The sequence below is a fragment of the Pithys albifrons genome, chromosome 1, assembly GCF_047495875.1.
Source record: "Pithys albifrons albifrons isolate INPA30051 chromosome 1, PitAlb_v1, whole genome shotgun sequence".
Taxonomy (NCBI): Eukaryota; Metazoa; Chordata; class Aves; order Passeriformes; family Thamnophilidae; genus Pithys; species Pithys albifrons.
Window position 1 is genome coordinate 116145979 of NC_092458.1, and position 17153 is coordinate 116163131.

Here is a 17153-nt window from a genome sequence, read left to right on the forward strand (position 1 = left end):
AGACAGTGAACTTATTTTAACAATTAAGCAAGGGAAAATAAAATACAATTTGATGCAAATATAGCTTGATATAAGTTCTGAAAACTCCCTTGCATTTATTCAGGTTTTTGGAATTCCATTATTAACCCTTCTCCCTCTCTTTTTTCCCCACTGCTTAAATTATTTTGATAAAGTATTTCTAGTGATTTAATAAAATCCCTCTAAAAAATGTGTGACCTATAATGGATATTTATGCATGATTTATTCACTAACATAACATTCAGATAAAGCCTCCACCAGAACAGAAGCCACAGCCTTGTGTCTGTAAATCAAAATTTCTTTGCTAGGAAAGTGAGGAAAAACACTAGGAATGAGAGCACAGCACATGCCAAGGAGCAGCAACACAAGCAGGGAGGAGAGGAAGGGATGTGCTGACCATGAGCTGAGGGGCTGCACTTGCCTCTTTGATGAGGTTCATAAATCTGGGTCCGAAGCGCCAGGGCTTGTGGCGGTGGCACTGCAGGGAGCTCACAGTCAGCTGGGAGGCACGCTGGGAGGCCACTGCCACCATGTACACAGCATCATACATCAGGGCTGCCTCAGTCTGCAGGGGGAAGGACAAAGCATTTCCTTAATGTGCATCTGGGTGCCTGCTCCCTGCTTGGCTCTCCTGACCACCCCTGACACGGCTGCTCTGACAGCAAAGCCACTGCTGGGCTCTCTGTGGAAACCTGAAACAAAAATTCATATTTTTTCCAGCTTATAATAATTTCACAGCATTTTCAGGTGAGGTTTGGGAAGAAAACCACATTGGGCAGTTGAGGAAGACAGGGAGAGAGAGGTCAGCGGGTGCAAGCCAGGAAGGAGTGCCCAGGCAGCTCTGTGGCATGGAGAGGAGTTTTAGGAAGCCCACCAGCTCCCCATCACCATTCTTCTCATGGTACTTGCGGGATTGCTTCCTTCCCCATGGGTTAGGCAGACCCTGCTTTCCGGGGAAACCAATCCACCAGCCAGGTACCTACTAAGTGCCCATTGCCCTCCAGCACCTTGGTTTTTCTGTGTGAACTCGCCCCACTAAGATCTGGCTTGGGCTGCTCCCCTGCCACACTCACTGTGGCGTCTTAGGGAGAGGTGAACTCTCTTTTTGAGGTGTCTTTTTGGAGACTAAGTTGGACTTACACATCTAAATTCTCATTGCAAATGGATACAGCCCTCAGGTACTTAAATATTACTGGATAGATTAATTTACTAAAATTACTGGGTGCTCTTGTGCATGTGTGTTTCTTTTGAGAATGGGTTTATTTGGTTTAGAAGTGTGGCTTCAAACTGAGATCACACACCCTGTGACCCTTTATCACTCGGACATTTCAGGAGGTCTCCCTTTCACCTGCATTGTGCTTCAGTGCTCTCGTGTGTGAGGTGGGAATGGTCCCTTAATGCAAAGGATGCTGAACAAATGATCTGCTTACCTTTCTGTTAAAGCTAATGAATAATTGCAATTACTCTGGGAAATTAACACACTTGACTCTCACCAGTACTGGAAGTTGTTGCTGGCAGTCAAATGCATGTAAATGTATGGATTAATTTTAATATACTGCAGAGGAGGAATTGCTCTCGATGTGCTAGTCAGGAACTGCCCAAAATACTGCTCCCACACTTGGTGCAACTTGGGAGATCAGAAAACATTGGGAATGCTGAGTCAAGCAGGAGGAGACATTAACAGCTGTTCCCACTGGCAAGTGTCTTAAAACAGACAGTTGTTCCAACCACACTCAGTCTGATCCAAAATCCCTCAAAATCAATGAAAATATTCCCACCAATGTCAGCCAACTTCAGAGCAGTTTTTCCTCAGACTGGGCACAGTCTTTTCAGGACTGAATTTTAGGTGATCACTGCAATGTACCCTGTCTGTGTCCCAGGCCTGGAGACTCAGGAAGGAGATTCTTGGCAAATATTCTCCAGTGTCCTCCCTTTGCTCTCCTCTTTGGGACCACCGATGCTTTTACTTGACAACATACTGCAGTCTGCAGTGTTTCCATGTTGGCTGTTTGAAAACCTGTGCAACTTGCTCCTCATCCCTCCTTCCACAGAGCAGCTTGGATGTTGCATCACCTCCCTTGCCCTTTTATTTCTTCCCTCACTGTTGCTCTCTTTTAGGGCTTGGCATTGCCCAGTGTAACAGGTCACCTCGTTTTCCAAAGTCAGTCACCTTACCCTGATGCCTGTGTTGTGTGTGAGGTGAGAGGGACTATGAGTAAGCCCTGAACTTGTTTTTTCTGACTTCTGTATCCTACTTAAATCACTGCAAAGAAGCCCAAAATCTCATTAGAACAACTGTGTCTCTATGTGCAGTTTGGGCATAAAGTGAGACATGAATTCAGAACTGTCGTGGTCGTGTCCTGCTGGGTCCCCACAAGGGGACATCAGGGCAAACAACAGCATGAACCCAGAGGGGAGAAACCCTAAGTTAACACATAATCCTGATCTGCTTGCACTGTGCAGCCTGGACAGCCTTTTTGTCTAGTGAAATAGAGCAGTGGTGCAGCTCTCCATCAAACTGAAGAAGCAGAACCTGCTGTGAATATTTCAATGATCACAGCCAGCTGGAAGGATGTTTTCCTTGGTGCTGATGGTGCTTTAGAGCATCAAGGACACTGAGAAATTATAGAGATGTAAAGGAGAGGATAAGAGTCAGAGGTACATGAGAGCAGAAGAGTCTGGTGAGAACTTTGTTTTTCCAAGTGTTCCAGCTGGGTAATCTGTGTATGAATTCCCATTAGGAGTTCCAGGGGACATCTTTCTCCCCTGCCTTGCAGAGAGTGAGCACAATGTCACTGCCCAAAAAAGCCATAATGTTTTCAAAGGCTACAGATAACACACGTAATGCATTTCTCTTCAGGATGTTAAGATATTTGAAATTTTTCCCTGCAATCATCTGCAATAATCTCTATTTCCTATCGATTCAAACTTCCCTCAGTACATGAGACATATCATCATATACTGCAAAAAAATGCAACCCTTCACCCTGCAAAACTGAATGGAGTCATGTTGTCCCCATACTTGTTCCTATTCTTTCCTTGACCTGAAGGAGTGCTAGGGAGGAAATCCTAATTTCCTGGCTTGATGATACCTTTCATCTATCTTTAAATTATGTCTTGAAAGCCAGATTTCTGTAGAGATGGAAATGAGGAGAAAGGGCACTTTACCCATTTCAAAATGCCATTCCCTGCCCACAAGTACAATACCTTTCCCTGCATGTTACAAACCTACATCTGCTCTCCAAGTTCCTCTTTCCTGTTATTTGCCTCACTCCATGCAGAACATGATTAGAGGAATGAGGCAGCATCTTGATTTTTGAGAGGAATAAGAAGAATGGTGGCAGCTGGACAGCACTGTGATGGAGAATTGTCACTGCTTTCTAGAGGGGTTTGTCACAGAGGTGAGCACGACTTTGGTTCAGGGGACAAATGTGTAGAAGGCAGTAAAAGGAATCCTGCCTTGGGGATGCTGCTGTGCAACAAAAGCAGGACTGGGATGAGCTCCCACCTGGTGGGACAGTGTCTGTGTCCCTGTGGTGGCTCACTTACTGTCATCATGCCATCGAGGAGCCCAGTCTCGGGCTTGGGGGGCGCCTGCAGGCGCTCCATCGACCATTTCTCCACCACGGACGACACGTGAGGGTTCTCGATGTTGAGGAGCCGAAAGCCCGTCATGTTCACCCCACTGTACCTGTAGGGCTCCAGGTCCAGGGCAAAGAGGTCCTGAAGAGAACAAACAAACCACAGCTAGCATTTTGAAAAGCAAGACAGCACCCCCAGGCCCAGCTTGTGTTTGACTTTCAATCTAAACCCCAAGGGCTGCTTTTTTTTGCCCTATGAGCGCCCTCCAAGCCTGGCCATGACCACTTCAGGTTTAAGTCTGACTAACCCAAAGCTGTGTGGAAATGGATGACAAACCAAACAGCTGCTTTTTGGAATGAAAAAAAATCAATTCCCCACAACAACACTGTTCTGCAACCAACCTGCATGTAATTTTAATTTCTAGGTGTCCTACAAAACCAGATGTAGTATTTTTAAAGAAAAAATTTCACACAGTCCCACCAGGCCCAAATTGTATTTGTTTTTCAATCTAAAACCCAAGTGCTGCTTTTTCCCCTCATGATTTTCCCCTCTGACTGTCCTCCAAGCCTGGCCATGACCACTTCAGTTTTAAGCCTGACTAACGCAAAGCTGTGTGAAAATGGATGACAAACCACACATCTGTTTTTTGCAATGAAAAAAATCAATTCCCCACAACAACACTGTTCTGCAACCAACCTGCACAGCAGTATCTAATCCTAATTTATGGCTCTGACAAACCAACAGCTTGGGGAAGGAAAATTCCAAGTGATGGCGAGAACCAGACTCTTTTACTCCTTATGAATCCCATTTTTCTCCTGCCTTGGTGACTTGCTGCCAGAATGTCTAATGGCTCTATCAGGCATCAAAACAAAATATTTACAGTAGGAGATATCACCAGCACTGCTTAGTGCTTGTTCTGGTATGTGCTCTCTACTATCTCCTACATATCACTGGTGGTTACAATTTTATTGTAGATTCCTGTACTGTTTCTTGTAGAAAATTTTAAGTTCCACACTAAATCCTAAATTTTGACATTTTCCATGATGTTAAAATGGCCTCAAAGAGAACTACTTCAAATTCCCAACAGCCAGAGTGTCTCTTCTGACTAATGAACTGACTATTGGATTCAAAATATTTTTCACTTCCAGGTAAAATTCTATTTGGAAAGGAAATAAAGAATAAGCTGATGTACATGATACAATCCAACCCTCTAGGACTATTCTAGAAATAACAGTTCTTTGCTGTCTCTTTAGTCTACAAAGCAAACGAACCTTAAGCATAAATTGAGTTATATTTATATGTAGCATGTAAGTTAAAATATGGAGAAAATGTGCTGAAATAAGTATTTATAGATTTACAGTTTTACTATAAAATTCCTAAGGGTTTTTATACATTTGGGATTTTTGTGTCTTAATAAGAAAATTAAACATGACCTCAACTCCCTTGCAAAGCCATTGATTCATTATTTCATTTCACTCTGTTCCACCTGTATACTGATGGTCCCTCCTTAATCATAGAATCATAGAATCATAGAATCAATTGGGTTGGAAAAGACCTCCAAGATCATCAAGTCCAACCCTTGGTCCAACTCCAGTCCCTTTACCAGATCATGGCACTCAGTGCCACGGCCAATCTCAGTTGAAAAACCTTCAGGGATGGGGAATCCACCCCCTCTCTGGGCAGCCCATTCCAATGCCTGAGCACTCTCTCTGCAAAGAATTTTTTTCTGCTCTCCAACTTCAATTTCCCCTGGCAGAGCTTGAGCCCATCGTGCCCCCTTGTCCTATTGCTGAGTGCCTGGGAGAAGAGACCAACCCCCACCTGGCCAGAACTTCCCTTCAGGGAGTTATGGACAGTGAGGAGGTCACAACACTGCAATTAATTTTCACAAGATAACAGTGTTAGGCAGCCCCACAGACACAGTCAAACAGCTTAATTTCAAAATTGTGGGTTCTGATATCACCAAGGAGTGTTAGCCCTCATTCTCCAGGGGTTTCCTTGAATAATGGCAACAAAGATCTCCCAGAAAAGGGGGGGGGGGGATTTTTAGTTGTCTTTTATGCAATGGAGTAAACTCACCCCCAGATCTTCAGAGTTTCTTACCAGTGTTGTAAAAAAGTAGTGGTAGTATTCTGTCATCATTCCCATGGAGAGGATCTGTGGGAAGAATGAAAGGTGAATGCACTTTACTCTGAAATATCCCAGTCTCCTGCACTGGCTTTGGAAAAGCAAGAGCTAATCTGGAGCAGCACATCACAGGCCATGAAAACTTGACTACAATAAACCCTCCATTTTTCTCCAGAAGCAAAAATATATCCTGTTGTATTTAAATTGTGTTTTTATCACCACTGCCCAGAAAAGAGATTAAAGATTGCAAAGCTTCTAGGACAAGAAAAATTACCAGAGATAACAAGAAGCTGATTTTTTAAAAGCAGAATTCTTTAGTCTGCAGTTTAGAAGCGCTAAAAAGGAATTTGCTAACAGCCAACAAAATTTGTAAGGAAAAGTGCTTATGTGCAGTTTTTGTATTCTGGGATCTTGGGAAGAGGAGGAGGAAACATGAGCCGGGAAACTACTGAAGAATTCATTATCAGGACAGTAACACAGACAAAGGTTAACTCTTATTCAGTCCTGATCACAGTAATGGAAGTATCTGCCATTAATACAATTTTAGGACACTTTCAGCAGAACCTGAATAGATGTTTGACAGACGGGGAAGTAGCGTCTTTTGCCTTGCCAAAAGTCTCTTTCATGGCAAAATCCTCTGACAATCAGTAGAGTGGTTGTGTATGGCAATTCCTCACTTGAAAAAAAATAAAAATAGAAAGAAAAACAAAAAAGGAAGAAAGAACCTGAACTTCCTAAGCTGCAGTAGATAATAAAAACAGCTCAGTGTTCATCTCAAACAACCGATCCGTTTCCAGCCACTAAAAGTCAAGCCAGAAGGCAAGTATTTTATTGAAATGCTCCACTGAATTTACACATCAAAATTGCCTTTTTTATTCCTTGTGTTATTAATCCTCTTCTATTCTGTTTCTCAGAGTTATCACCTGTAGAAAGGAGCATTGCAGCAATCCTGGGGGTGGATGTTCTGCCCTATTTACGCACAGATAACGATACGTGGGAGCATCCATGGAAAATTTTGTGTGCTGTGCTGTGCTTCCCAGCTGACCCTGCTGGACTCAGTTCCGCTCCTGGAGCCACTGGATTTCTGTGTCTGTGGGAAGGAGGGGCCAATTTGATGGGATTTTTATGAACCTGTGTGGAAACAGCCCAGTTGCTGCATATGGGGCACAAAGGAGCTGCCAGGTTGAACAAACATGGGATGAGCTCAGGTGAGAATCTCTTAAGCCTGAACTTATTTTTCCTGGTGGAGCACTAATATGAAGGCAAGTTCTTACTAATCATTGTAAATGGGAGGGTACAAATGCCCAGATTTAACTTAGTGATTCCTCTCAGCTTTGATTCCAGCCTGAGACAGGAGAGCTGACAAACCTGCACTTGTTATCAGATGGTATAAACAATCTGCCCAGGCAGAAATAATAACACAACGGAAATCCAGGACAAGGCTGCTCCTACAGTGCCCTAACATGCAAATTGGCATTAAGCAGATAGATACATTCCCTGCAATTATTGGGAAGGGTGCAGCCTGGATGTTTGGGAAGCGCTGCCTCTGGGCAAGCAGCTGGTTGATCCACGGTAGCCCAGTTGCTGCTCTCCTCTCACATCCAAGGGGTTTAGCCTGAGAGGAGTGTTTGCCTCCTGAACACAGCTTTGATGAAAGCTTTTTACGAGGATATTGATTGCCAAGTGATGCCGTATAAACAGAGCTGGCAGGACACACACACAGTCGAGAATAATAATGATTTCTAAAGTCATGCTACAGGATCCTCCTTCAAAACAAAAAACAATCACAGACAAAACAAACAACCCCCCAGAATAGACAAACATCCTCCTAAACAAACAATCAACCCCCAAAACAAATAGAAACAAACCCCCTGAAAGCCCAAGGCAATTTCATGATAAAAACTGAGATTCACCTGCTATAACTAAGGCACAGGTTCCTAATGGCAATTGCTGGAAGGAATTGCCAAGGACACTGAACCCAAAAGCTTCAGGAGAGATGCTTGTTGAAATTTTTCCAAATAAAGTATTGCAGCAGCCCAGGGAAGCTTAATCAACATGTCACTTTTGTATTTTCTATATTAACGGTGACTCAATTAACATCTGAAGATACAGACAGTTGGAAGGGGGTTTGTAGGTGGCACACACACCTTAACAATGTCCTTGTCTGCTTAAAGAGCAAGAGTTGAGGTTGGATCTGTCCCAGGCTGGGCCCTGACCTGCCGCTGAGCTCTGCCCTGGGGACAAGAACAGCCTTAACTGGTCATCCTCCCCTCTATCAGTCATTAAGGACAATAATTAATTAAAAGCTATTTAGCACTTAGACATGCCTGTGACATGTGAGTTAGAGCTGTAGATTGACCTAAACAGGATGCTTTTTATTCATGAGCCATAAAGACTTTGAATAATAATTAGATTATTTTTAAGGGCAATACGGTTCCTAAATAAAATTACCAATGAATGACTATTTAATGCTCAGGAGATGAAATCAAGTCAAAGCAAAAGCAAGAGGGATGTTGAGAATCATGCTGATCACCCCAAAACATTAATGGTCCCAAGGCCTAATTAGTTGGATGCTCCCATTAATAGGAGAGTTTCAGGATCTCATCTTCTGCTGTGTGTTTGCCACAGGGAGAGCAGATCCTGGAACTCCCAGGAGTGACACAATAATAAAAGCCTGTTAGAGGCAAAGATGGATTTCAGGTTTGGACACCTCTGAAGCCCTTGCAAAGCAGCTGCACAGGCACTTCCCACAGGGCAAGTGACCTCTCAGAGGAGAAAATGGGCCCAGAAGAGAGAAGGAAAGGCAACATCCATGGTTTTAGAGCTGCCCGTGGGAAATTGGAATGAGATTTCATTACACATTCCTGCTTAAACAACCTTCTGTGTAATTTTGTGAGCAATTATGCACCTGATGCAAATGTCCTATTTAAACAATAACAGCTTTTACTTACTGTGGAACTCAGAAGAATGTAAACCAGTGAAATCAGCCTAAAATATGCTCCTTGTGGGTCCCATCTACCCATCTTACCCTGTATAAAACTTGCTCTTCACCCAAACTCGAGTATGGTTGGCAATACAAGATAAAGAGATTTCCATCCCTAATTGCCCATTTCAGATCAGAAGTTTGGGCCTTGTCTTGCAGTTATGTGTTTTTAGCTGTGAGTCATGAACAACAATGTGAATCTGAAAAAGTGCCTGTGGTCAGATTATATGTGGCAAGTTGAGAGAAGCCAGACAAAAATATTCTCTCATGTCTGAAAATCTCTTTTGGGTACCCTATTCCTGGCTTGAATCATATCCCAGCTCCAACTTGCATTTGTTCAACCTATAAAAAAATCCCTGTCTTATTCAGAGCTGTTGTCAATCTTCCTTCAAGGGGGCTGGAACTGGAGTGATAGAGAAAGATATTGGTGGGAAGTGCATCAAATACTTTGCTTGCTTTCACTCTGCATTTCCTCACTCATGCTATTATTCAATTTCATGACCATTAAATGAATGCACTTCGTTATCCAATTAATTAATCCCACCACTGTTTCCTAAGATCAGCAAGATGCACCATAATGAATAAAACCCCTCTGCCTCCTCCCCTCCCAAGTGTCCAAAAGCTGAGGATTTATATTCTCACATTCATTACTGTACCAGGAATGCACACCATGGTGACACTTAGTTTTCATACTTCTGAAGGAAGTGAATTAATTATTTTTTTCCTTGTCTGTCACCTAGTGAAAGTGAACACAGAAATCTTTACAGAACACTTTGTGGTGTCCTAACCCTGATTAAATATACAGCACACTTCCTAAAATTTATTTCAGAGGTGTGAAGATAGGAGTAGGTAATTTAAGGTTAGCAGGAACATAATTTCTGTTCCTGCAGTAAAGTCTACGCCAACTCTTGGTGTGTTAGAACAAATTGAAGGTTAACAATAAAAACTTAACCTCTTCTGCTAAGTTCCTCATACAAAAAGGCAATGTCAGACTAAGCACAGTATGTGCAGGATATATTGAAAGATTATTTTTTCAGTGTTCAGGAGATTTAAAGCTCCAGCAGCTGAGGAGTTCAAGGAGATGATGGGAGTGACAGACCAGGGGCAACTCCTTCCATCAGCTCTGCTGTTGTGGGATGTCTGGTTTGAAAAGCCCTGAGGTTACTGACCCTCGTGAGATAACACCAAGAGAAAATTCAAAGTCACTATTGGGAAAGGCAGCAGTTAATAATAATCCCAATTTCCTCTTGCTCCTTCCAGATGTGGGTGAGGAGAGGGCCAGGCCTCATTAGGATGGTCAGGGACTCTGCAGCATGTCAGGGAGAAGGGGAAATGTGGGAGCTTAGGGTCTAGGTTATTTATTCAGCTCTGTGCAGGCTTTGTATTTTGTTTCAATTAGGTTATTGATTCTTGCCTGCTCTTGTTGTGCACCAGCAAGTGTGGCTCGATGGTGCTGTAGCTGAAGCTATAAATAAGAAAAGCTGGCCTCAGTTAAGAGGGGAAATCTGTCTTTTGGGCTGTTTTGTAAACCAAAGGCTGAAGGAGCCAAGTGGAGGGGTCACCTCCCCTGATGCTACAGCCTGGTCCTGTGGCTGGGCAGGAAGTTCCACACTCCCAAACAGCTTCACAGAGCACATAACTCTGTGCTGATACCTCTGCTCCCAGAAAGAGCTTTTGGGCATCCCCAGCAAGCAGTGCCACAGCTGGTGCCCCCTGAGCACTGGCACGAGCTGCCCCTGCCACCATGGGTGGATAAAAATACACTGCATTATTTAAATACGGTGGGCAGACAAGAAATTGTTGCTTTGGGGACAGGTTTAAGTGACACTGATTCCTACTCCTGTTAGAAATCTTATATAATTTAACAACAATATGTTTTTCCCCCATGATATTTATTGAACCTTTTGCAAAGTGAAAAATATTCTCTACTAATACCACAGTGTTTTCTCAAAACAATTTCTCCTTGGTATCTTGCTTCCATTCAGGGTAAAATTATATAGGGGTAAAATTATATATGTGCAGGGAAGAGAACATGAACAGGCCACTGCATGTAACCTACAACCAAAGGAGTCCCACGTGAATTCTGAGCCCTCACATTTCCCAGCTGCCTCTGGCAGTGGGAGCCTCAGCCCCTGAGTTATTGCTGTCAGCACCTGGGCTCAGCCACACAACTGCCTCCCACAAAAGCCATTTTCCCTTTCTTTCTAGCCCATATTTATGTTGTTTCCTCTCCCTCAGCACTGAGCCATGGGTTCACCTCTCTTAATTTTCCTGGTTTCTCCCACACTGTCATTCCCCATCCTTCTCTGAGTTCTCAAGGCACTAGAGAGCATTATCTGTGTCTGCAGCCTGTCAATTGTCTCCCTGATCCATATCCCACACAAACTCTTCTGCTGCTTTGCCCTCTTTGAGTGCATCTTTTAACACTCCCTCCTCTTCCTTTGACACCCAGGTTTCATTATTTTGTGTTTTTTTTCCATACTCAGCCTGGCATATTTGAAGCTTTGTGCCTCCTGCAGTGTTGCCAGACATCTGCACTTTCAGCTTGTGTTTAACTCTTCCCCCAGAAATCTCTTTTTGGAGCAGCTTGTCATGTTTTAATGCTTTTGGACAGCCCTGCAGGGAGCAGAGTGAGGGGCCAGCAGCTCTCCTGCCTTCCCTTTGCTCTTCCATCACATTCCCAACATCTTGTCTGCATCTGCCCCTGCTGTAGCTTAAATAAATAACTTGCACTGAGTAAATCCTAAAATTTAGTAGAGGCCAGCTTTCCTGAGAGCAATAAATCTACCCTACAAGCTCACAGGAACTTGTGCTGCTCTGGTTGCATCTGATTTAGGACACCATCCTGCAAGTCCATATTCTCAGGACCAAGATCCTCCAGCCTGGAGAGGAAGGTTTCAGGCTCCACAGACTAATGCAGTAAGTTGTCTTACTGACTTTGACACAGAAAGCTCCTCTGCATAGCTTAAATATTTCAGTAAAATATTCTGGGATGGAAAGAGAAAGGAACCTTTATGGGACAGCCCAAGTCTGTGCATTTAGTCAGTGGAACCTCTCTGGGATCAGTTTTTCCCATCAGATTGGCTGACAGCAAGAACAACCACCCCTCACACCCACAGATGCAGCAAAAAGGGAAATGGCATTAACAATGTGTTGCTTCCTTGGCTAATGAGTTGTAGCAGCCAATAGTTGAGATTTTGATTGTCTAGAATTACATAGCAAAGTGACAACAGTAAATTCTAATTTACACCACCCTGGGAACACTCCAGCCCATTAAATTCAGGCTTTGTGGTGTTTGTCCTTTCCCTGTGTGGCTGCTCAGCTCTGACACCCAGGTTAGAGCTGTATCAGCCCTTCCACAACATCCTCTCTCTTCCTGTTTTAAAGGATGCTTTTTATTTCTGATTCTGTCTCTGTTCCATCTACTTCTGTACCAGAGTTTGAAATGCAATGGGGCAGTGCCAGCAGACCAAATCTTGCTTGTCACAGGGACATGAAGGCAGAGTCAGGCTTGTCTGCAGTGAGTTAATGTCCTGTTGTTCCTGTAGTCAGCACTGAGAATGACCTGACACTCCACAGAAGCAACAGCTCAGCACTCCAAAATGGGCACTTCTTTTTTTTATGGAAAACAAATAAAAGCTCTATTGATTAAACTAGGACAAGCTAAAATAAATGCAACAATCCTCCTGGTCAAGCAGAACCTGAAGCATGGAAAAAAAAGCACATTTCCTTCTGTGGGATGTACATGGACTTTGGACATCAGCCCTGCTGCTGGTCCTTGTGGCTCTGGGAAGCCTTGTGGCTGCTGCAACACCTTCTGTCCCTGCTATTAGCAAGCCTTTGGATACACTTACAGTGTATCCCAGCAGGTGAAAGCCAGAGAGGATGGCAATTTTGGGGTGTGCTTTGCCACCCCGTTCCCATTACCTGCTTGAGGATTTCTGCAGCTGTTTCGTGGGAGCAGTCAAAGATCACGTAGAACTCCTTGCCCTTCTTCATCTCCTTCAGCAAGGGCCTGGCATCCTTGTTGCCAGAGGGCAGCTGGCGGATCTTGATTTTGATGTTGTACCTCGAAGGGGCTTTGATGAGCTCCTGCAGGCGAATTAGACCTGCAAAATGATAGACAATTACACAACCCACCCTCGAGTATTTATTCCCACTGAAACAGGGTCTCTCACCAGCTCCCAACATATTTCACATTCCCTAAGGATAATTGTTAGCTCTCCATTTGCCAGACTCCCACTAACATCATTAAAGCTTTGCATTTTCATGTTTGTACTTGGCTTCAACATCTGAATATTTTGAAAAGAGTTTTTAACTGGTTGACTACAGGATATGTTGGCATTGATGCAATACAATGTAAACACATTGTAATATGGTTAAATTGAAGCAGTTTAATGCAAAAAGCACATAGGGCTTCTTTCTTGGCAGCTAATTATTATTCCAATATCAACCAAAAAGAACACAGAAGTGAAGAAACCTCCTTCTAAGTTTCCTGCCTAATGTAAGGTCACTCAGCAACTGGGAGACCTTATAAAGGACCGAAATATTTTGAGATCCAGCTCTACATCTGTAAACACATCTGTAAAGGGCATGATTTCTTAGACTCTCTCTTCATCTGGCACAGGTTTACATGCCTTATTTGAAGTCAGGGGAGCTCAACCAGTTGAAGACTTATCCAAGTGTTTAAAGACAGTGCAATTCCACCAGCTAATTCAGCACTCCTATGTAATTCGTACTGCCTCTAAAAACCTAAGGAAGATAGTTAAGAGCTCTTCGAGGTGTGTGATTACAGCCTCTTTCTCATTATCCACGAATGCAATTTACCCACACAAAAATTCCTGAACTCCTGCTGAGTGAAAGCAAAAGGCTGCCTTAAAAATCTACATCAAGTGAGAGAATGAGAGAGAGAGAGAGAGAGAGAGAGAGAGAGAGAGAGAGAGAGAGAGAGAGAGAATACAGGCAAGAAGCACTTCTTGAACAAAAATCAAACAAATTATTAAAATGAAAAACTCTTGTCTCTCCTGCTGGGAGTGGGTATATTTGTCCTTGGTTGAATGGTCCAGTGGTATGTATAAGGCAAGACAAAACATCCCTATTTCTTCTGGGGTTAGTGAGGGATTGCTGTGTGGAGGACTGCTGGCTTTCAGTCAAGCACTGGCAGAGTGCTGTGAAAAAACTAATCTCTCCCTCCCCCTGCAATGCCAGGCCTGTTCTTTGCAGGGTTTCGAGTATCAACAATCAATATAGAATATTAAGCATTGTGAGCATTCAAATGCAAATTACTGCTGGGGGATTGGAGCCTGGCTGGAAGCCACGCTGGGGAAATATGGAACAATTTGAGCTCATTATTATTAGAATGAGGCACAAGCTTCCAACACGGACCAGCAAGGAGAGGAGTTGGTGGAATCTGGCTGGAAAGCTGCAGCTGGTTGTACCAAGTGCTCAGCTGCAGGGCCTTGTCTAATATAACTAATGGCAGCTCCAAGAGGGAAGGCTGAGATTCTTCTCCACAGCCTCAGACCAAGTACTGTTGCTTCTCTTTCCAGCAACTAAAAGTACTTACATGCAAGTGTGGTGGAGAGCAAAAGAAAATGATTTGCCAACCCACCTCCATCTTGTTTCAGGGGAAAGAAATTACTGTATGCCTTAAAATATCTGCCTTGGTCACATCAAACTTGGACCTTGCACTTCCCAACCTTTCCTACTGCCACATGACATAAAGATAAAGCCCAGGAGTGGTACTGAAGAAACTAAAGTAGCAGTTATTTTTCTGGAGGATGAGGCAAAAGTCTAAATTAGCTGCCTGTCGATGATCAACAGCACAGGGGAATAACCTCCAGTGCTCTCCTTCCTCTTCCTCCTGCTCAGCAGATCCAAACCCTTGGACATGATACCACCAAGCCTTGATTTGGGACAGATTTGAAATGTGAGGTGCTCAGGGTGGCTCCAGGTGGGAGTGGGGAGGTTCTGGGCAAGTGCAGTGCTTGGGGCATTCACCTTTGAGAGGAAAGGTTCAGTTTAGGGCTTTGAAACCAACTCAGTGAGGATGGAAACCTTCACTGCCTTTCTTGGCCTACTGTAGTCTCTAAGAAAAAAAAATAGGCTAATATGTTCTTTCTTCTTGTGGTGTAACAATGAAAGATGAGAAACAGAAAGAGCTTGAGTTAAGTGGCATCACCCTAACCCAAAATCCAAAGACTATTTATATTGATCAAAGCTGACCTGTTTACTTTCCTGACTCTGAGTTAATAAGATGATTGATGATTAATTACTTTGTAAATTCCTCTACAAATGAAGTCTCTTTTATATCAGTCGTTTTTGTAACTGAGCACGTACAGAGCACTTAGTGTTTTGGAATGCTAATTTGGTGATGGGATGGGCTGAAAAGGACCTCTCTCTGCTTCTTTTTTGTCTGGAATATTTATCTAGGAGCTACTGGAGAATGTCCAGCAGAGGCCACGAAGATAGTGAGGGGTCTGGTGCATCTCTCTGACAAGAAGACACTGCAGGAGTTGGGCCTGGTTAGTCTGGAGAAAGTTGAGAGGGGATCTCATCAGTCCATACAAATATCTCCAGGGGTGTCAGAGGATGGTGCCAGGCTCTGTTCAGTGGTGCCAGTGACAGAAGGAAGAGCAATGGCCAGAAAATGAAACAGCAAGTTCCACCTCATCATAAGGCAGAATTTCTTTCCATGGAGTTGGCAGAGCCTGGAACAGCTGCCCAGGGAGGGTGTGGAGTCTCCCTGCCTGGAGATATTTCAAACCCACTTGGACACATTCCTGTGTCACCTGCTGTGGGTCACTCTGCCTGGGGAAGGGGTTGGACTGGGTGATCTCCAGAGGTTTCCACCAACCCTGACTATTCTGGGATTCTGTGATCAGTTTGAAGCTGTGTTATCAGTTCCACAAACACAAATCAAAATGGGATTGAATATCCAGAACCTGAAGGCTTCCACCTGCTGCCTCCTTAAGGTCTGATGGGGGAACATCTTCCCCAAACCCAAAACAGCAGCAGAACAGCTGTACCTCACAGGAGGCTTTTCTTCTGGAATTCTGACAAACTGAACCACCACAGATTCTCCCCCAGAATCCCACTCAAACAGAAGCCCCATCTCTACTCACCTGTGCTGTCCTCGTACACCACCGTGACGATCTTCCAGTTGTAGTACAGCACGAGGTCCAAGACTGCCCTGCTGATGGCTGCATAGTCTGGGTAGAGGTTGATGTAAAAAGCATCTTTGTTGTCCACCGTGGGGTGCTTCCATCGGGTCTGGATGTGGGGCACCTCCAGGGCGTTGCAGATGGACTGCACTGCGCTGACTGAGGAGCTGTGGGAGGGCCCAAAGAGGGCTGCGACACCCAGGGCGAGCTGGTCACACGCTGAGGGGACAGCAGGGGGGGGACAGAAGCTGCTGGTTGGCAAGAGCAAGGAGCTTGTGTGGTGCCTACTGAGATCTTTTCTTCTCCACTCAACCCCAGCATTTCAAAGTGAGAATGGGTCACTGTGTGGCTCCCATAACTACTGAGAGGTTTGCACGTGGTTCCTGGAGCACTGAGAGGTTATTTAGAGGGTAAGTCCAATGAGGAGGGGTTGAGGGAGCTGGGGGGGCTCAGACTGGAGAAAGGAGGCATTGTAATGGCCTGCCCAGGGAGGTGGTGGATTCTCCATCCCTGGAGGTTTTTAAAGTGAGACTGAATGTGGCACTTAGTGCCATGATCTGGTAATCAAAGTGGAGTTGGATTAAGGGTTGACTTGATGATCTCAGAGGTCTCTTCCAACCCAACTGAGTTTATGATTCTATGATTCTGGCTTTGCAATCCATGCCAGGAGGGGGGGGGGGCATGGGGTGGGGGGGTTAGGCTCTGCTCCAGGGCACAGGGACAGGAGGAGAGGGAACGCTTCAAGCTGTGCCGGGGGAAGCTCAGGTTGGACACCATGAGGAATTCCTTCATAGAAAGTGTTTTTAATCATTGGAAGGAGCTGCCCAAGGAGGTGGTGGATCCCCATCCCTGGAGGTGTCCAAGGAGTGACTGGACATGGCACTCAGTGCTCTGGGCTGGGGGACAAGATGGGCATCAGGCACAGGTTGGACTCGCTGACCTTGAAGGGCTTTTCCAACCAAAATGATTCTGTGATTCTGAAAACTGCTTTACTGATTATTATTATTATATCCTAAAACCTGCTTGCTACAAATAAAAACTCAAACAGCTTCTCTGCTTATTATCTTCAGCTCACATTGATTTCCAAATTGCCTTTCTCAGAATGGCTTTATCCTGGAGAAACCAGGAGCTTTCAGGCTACAAAGGAACATCACAGGAATTAAGTTTCATGGCAGCGTGTCAGGAAATATGTTCAGGGAGTCACAACAGACACTCTATGGATTCCCTTCATGACTGGCAAGAAGTTTCTACCTCTGTGTGTAGCTTTAATTTCAAGCTACT

At 44.3% G+C, this 17153-nt stretch overlaps 1 protein-coding gene across 5 annotated transcripts in view; it reads right to left on the bottom strand.

Moving 5' to 3' along the window:
* The window catches only part of GRIK1 (glutamate ionotropic receptor kainate type subunit 1), a 117313-nt gene that overhangs the window by 36497 nt on the left and 63663 nt on the right, over window positions 1-17153 (bottom strand). For 4 of the 5 annotated variants that reach the window (XM_071564497.1, XM_071564468.1, XM_071564507.1 and 1 more), the window contains exons 3-7: window positions 15834-16091; window positions 12637-12818; window positions 5703-5756; window positions 3567-3740; window positions 440-583 (exon numbers count right to left, since the gene is read on the bottom strand). In XM_071564497.1, the coding sequence (XP_071420598.1) occupies window positions 440-583; window positions 3567-3740; window positions 5703-5756; window positions 12637-12818; window positions 15834-16091 (812 nt within the window). Of the gene's footprint in view, window positions 1-439; window positions 584-3566; window positions 3741-5678; window positions 5757-12636; window positions 12819-15833; window positions 16092-17153 lie in introns of all 5 variants that reach the window. The other variant, XM_071564487.1, reaches the window with a different exon arrangement.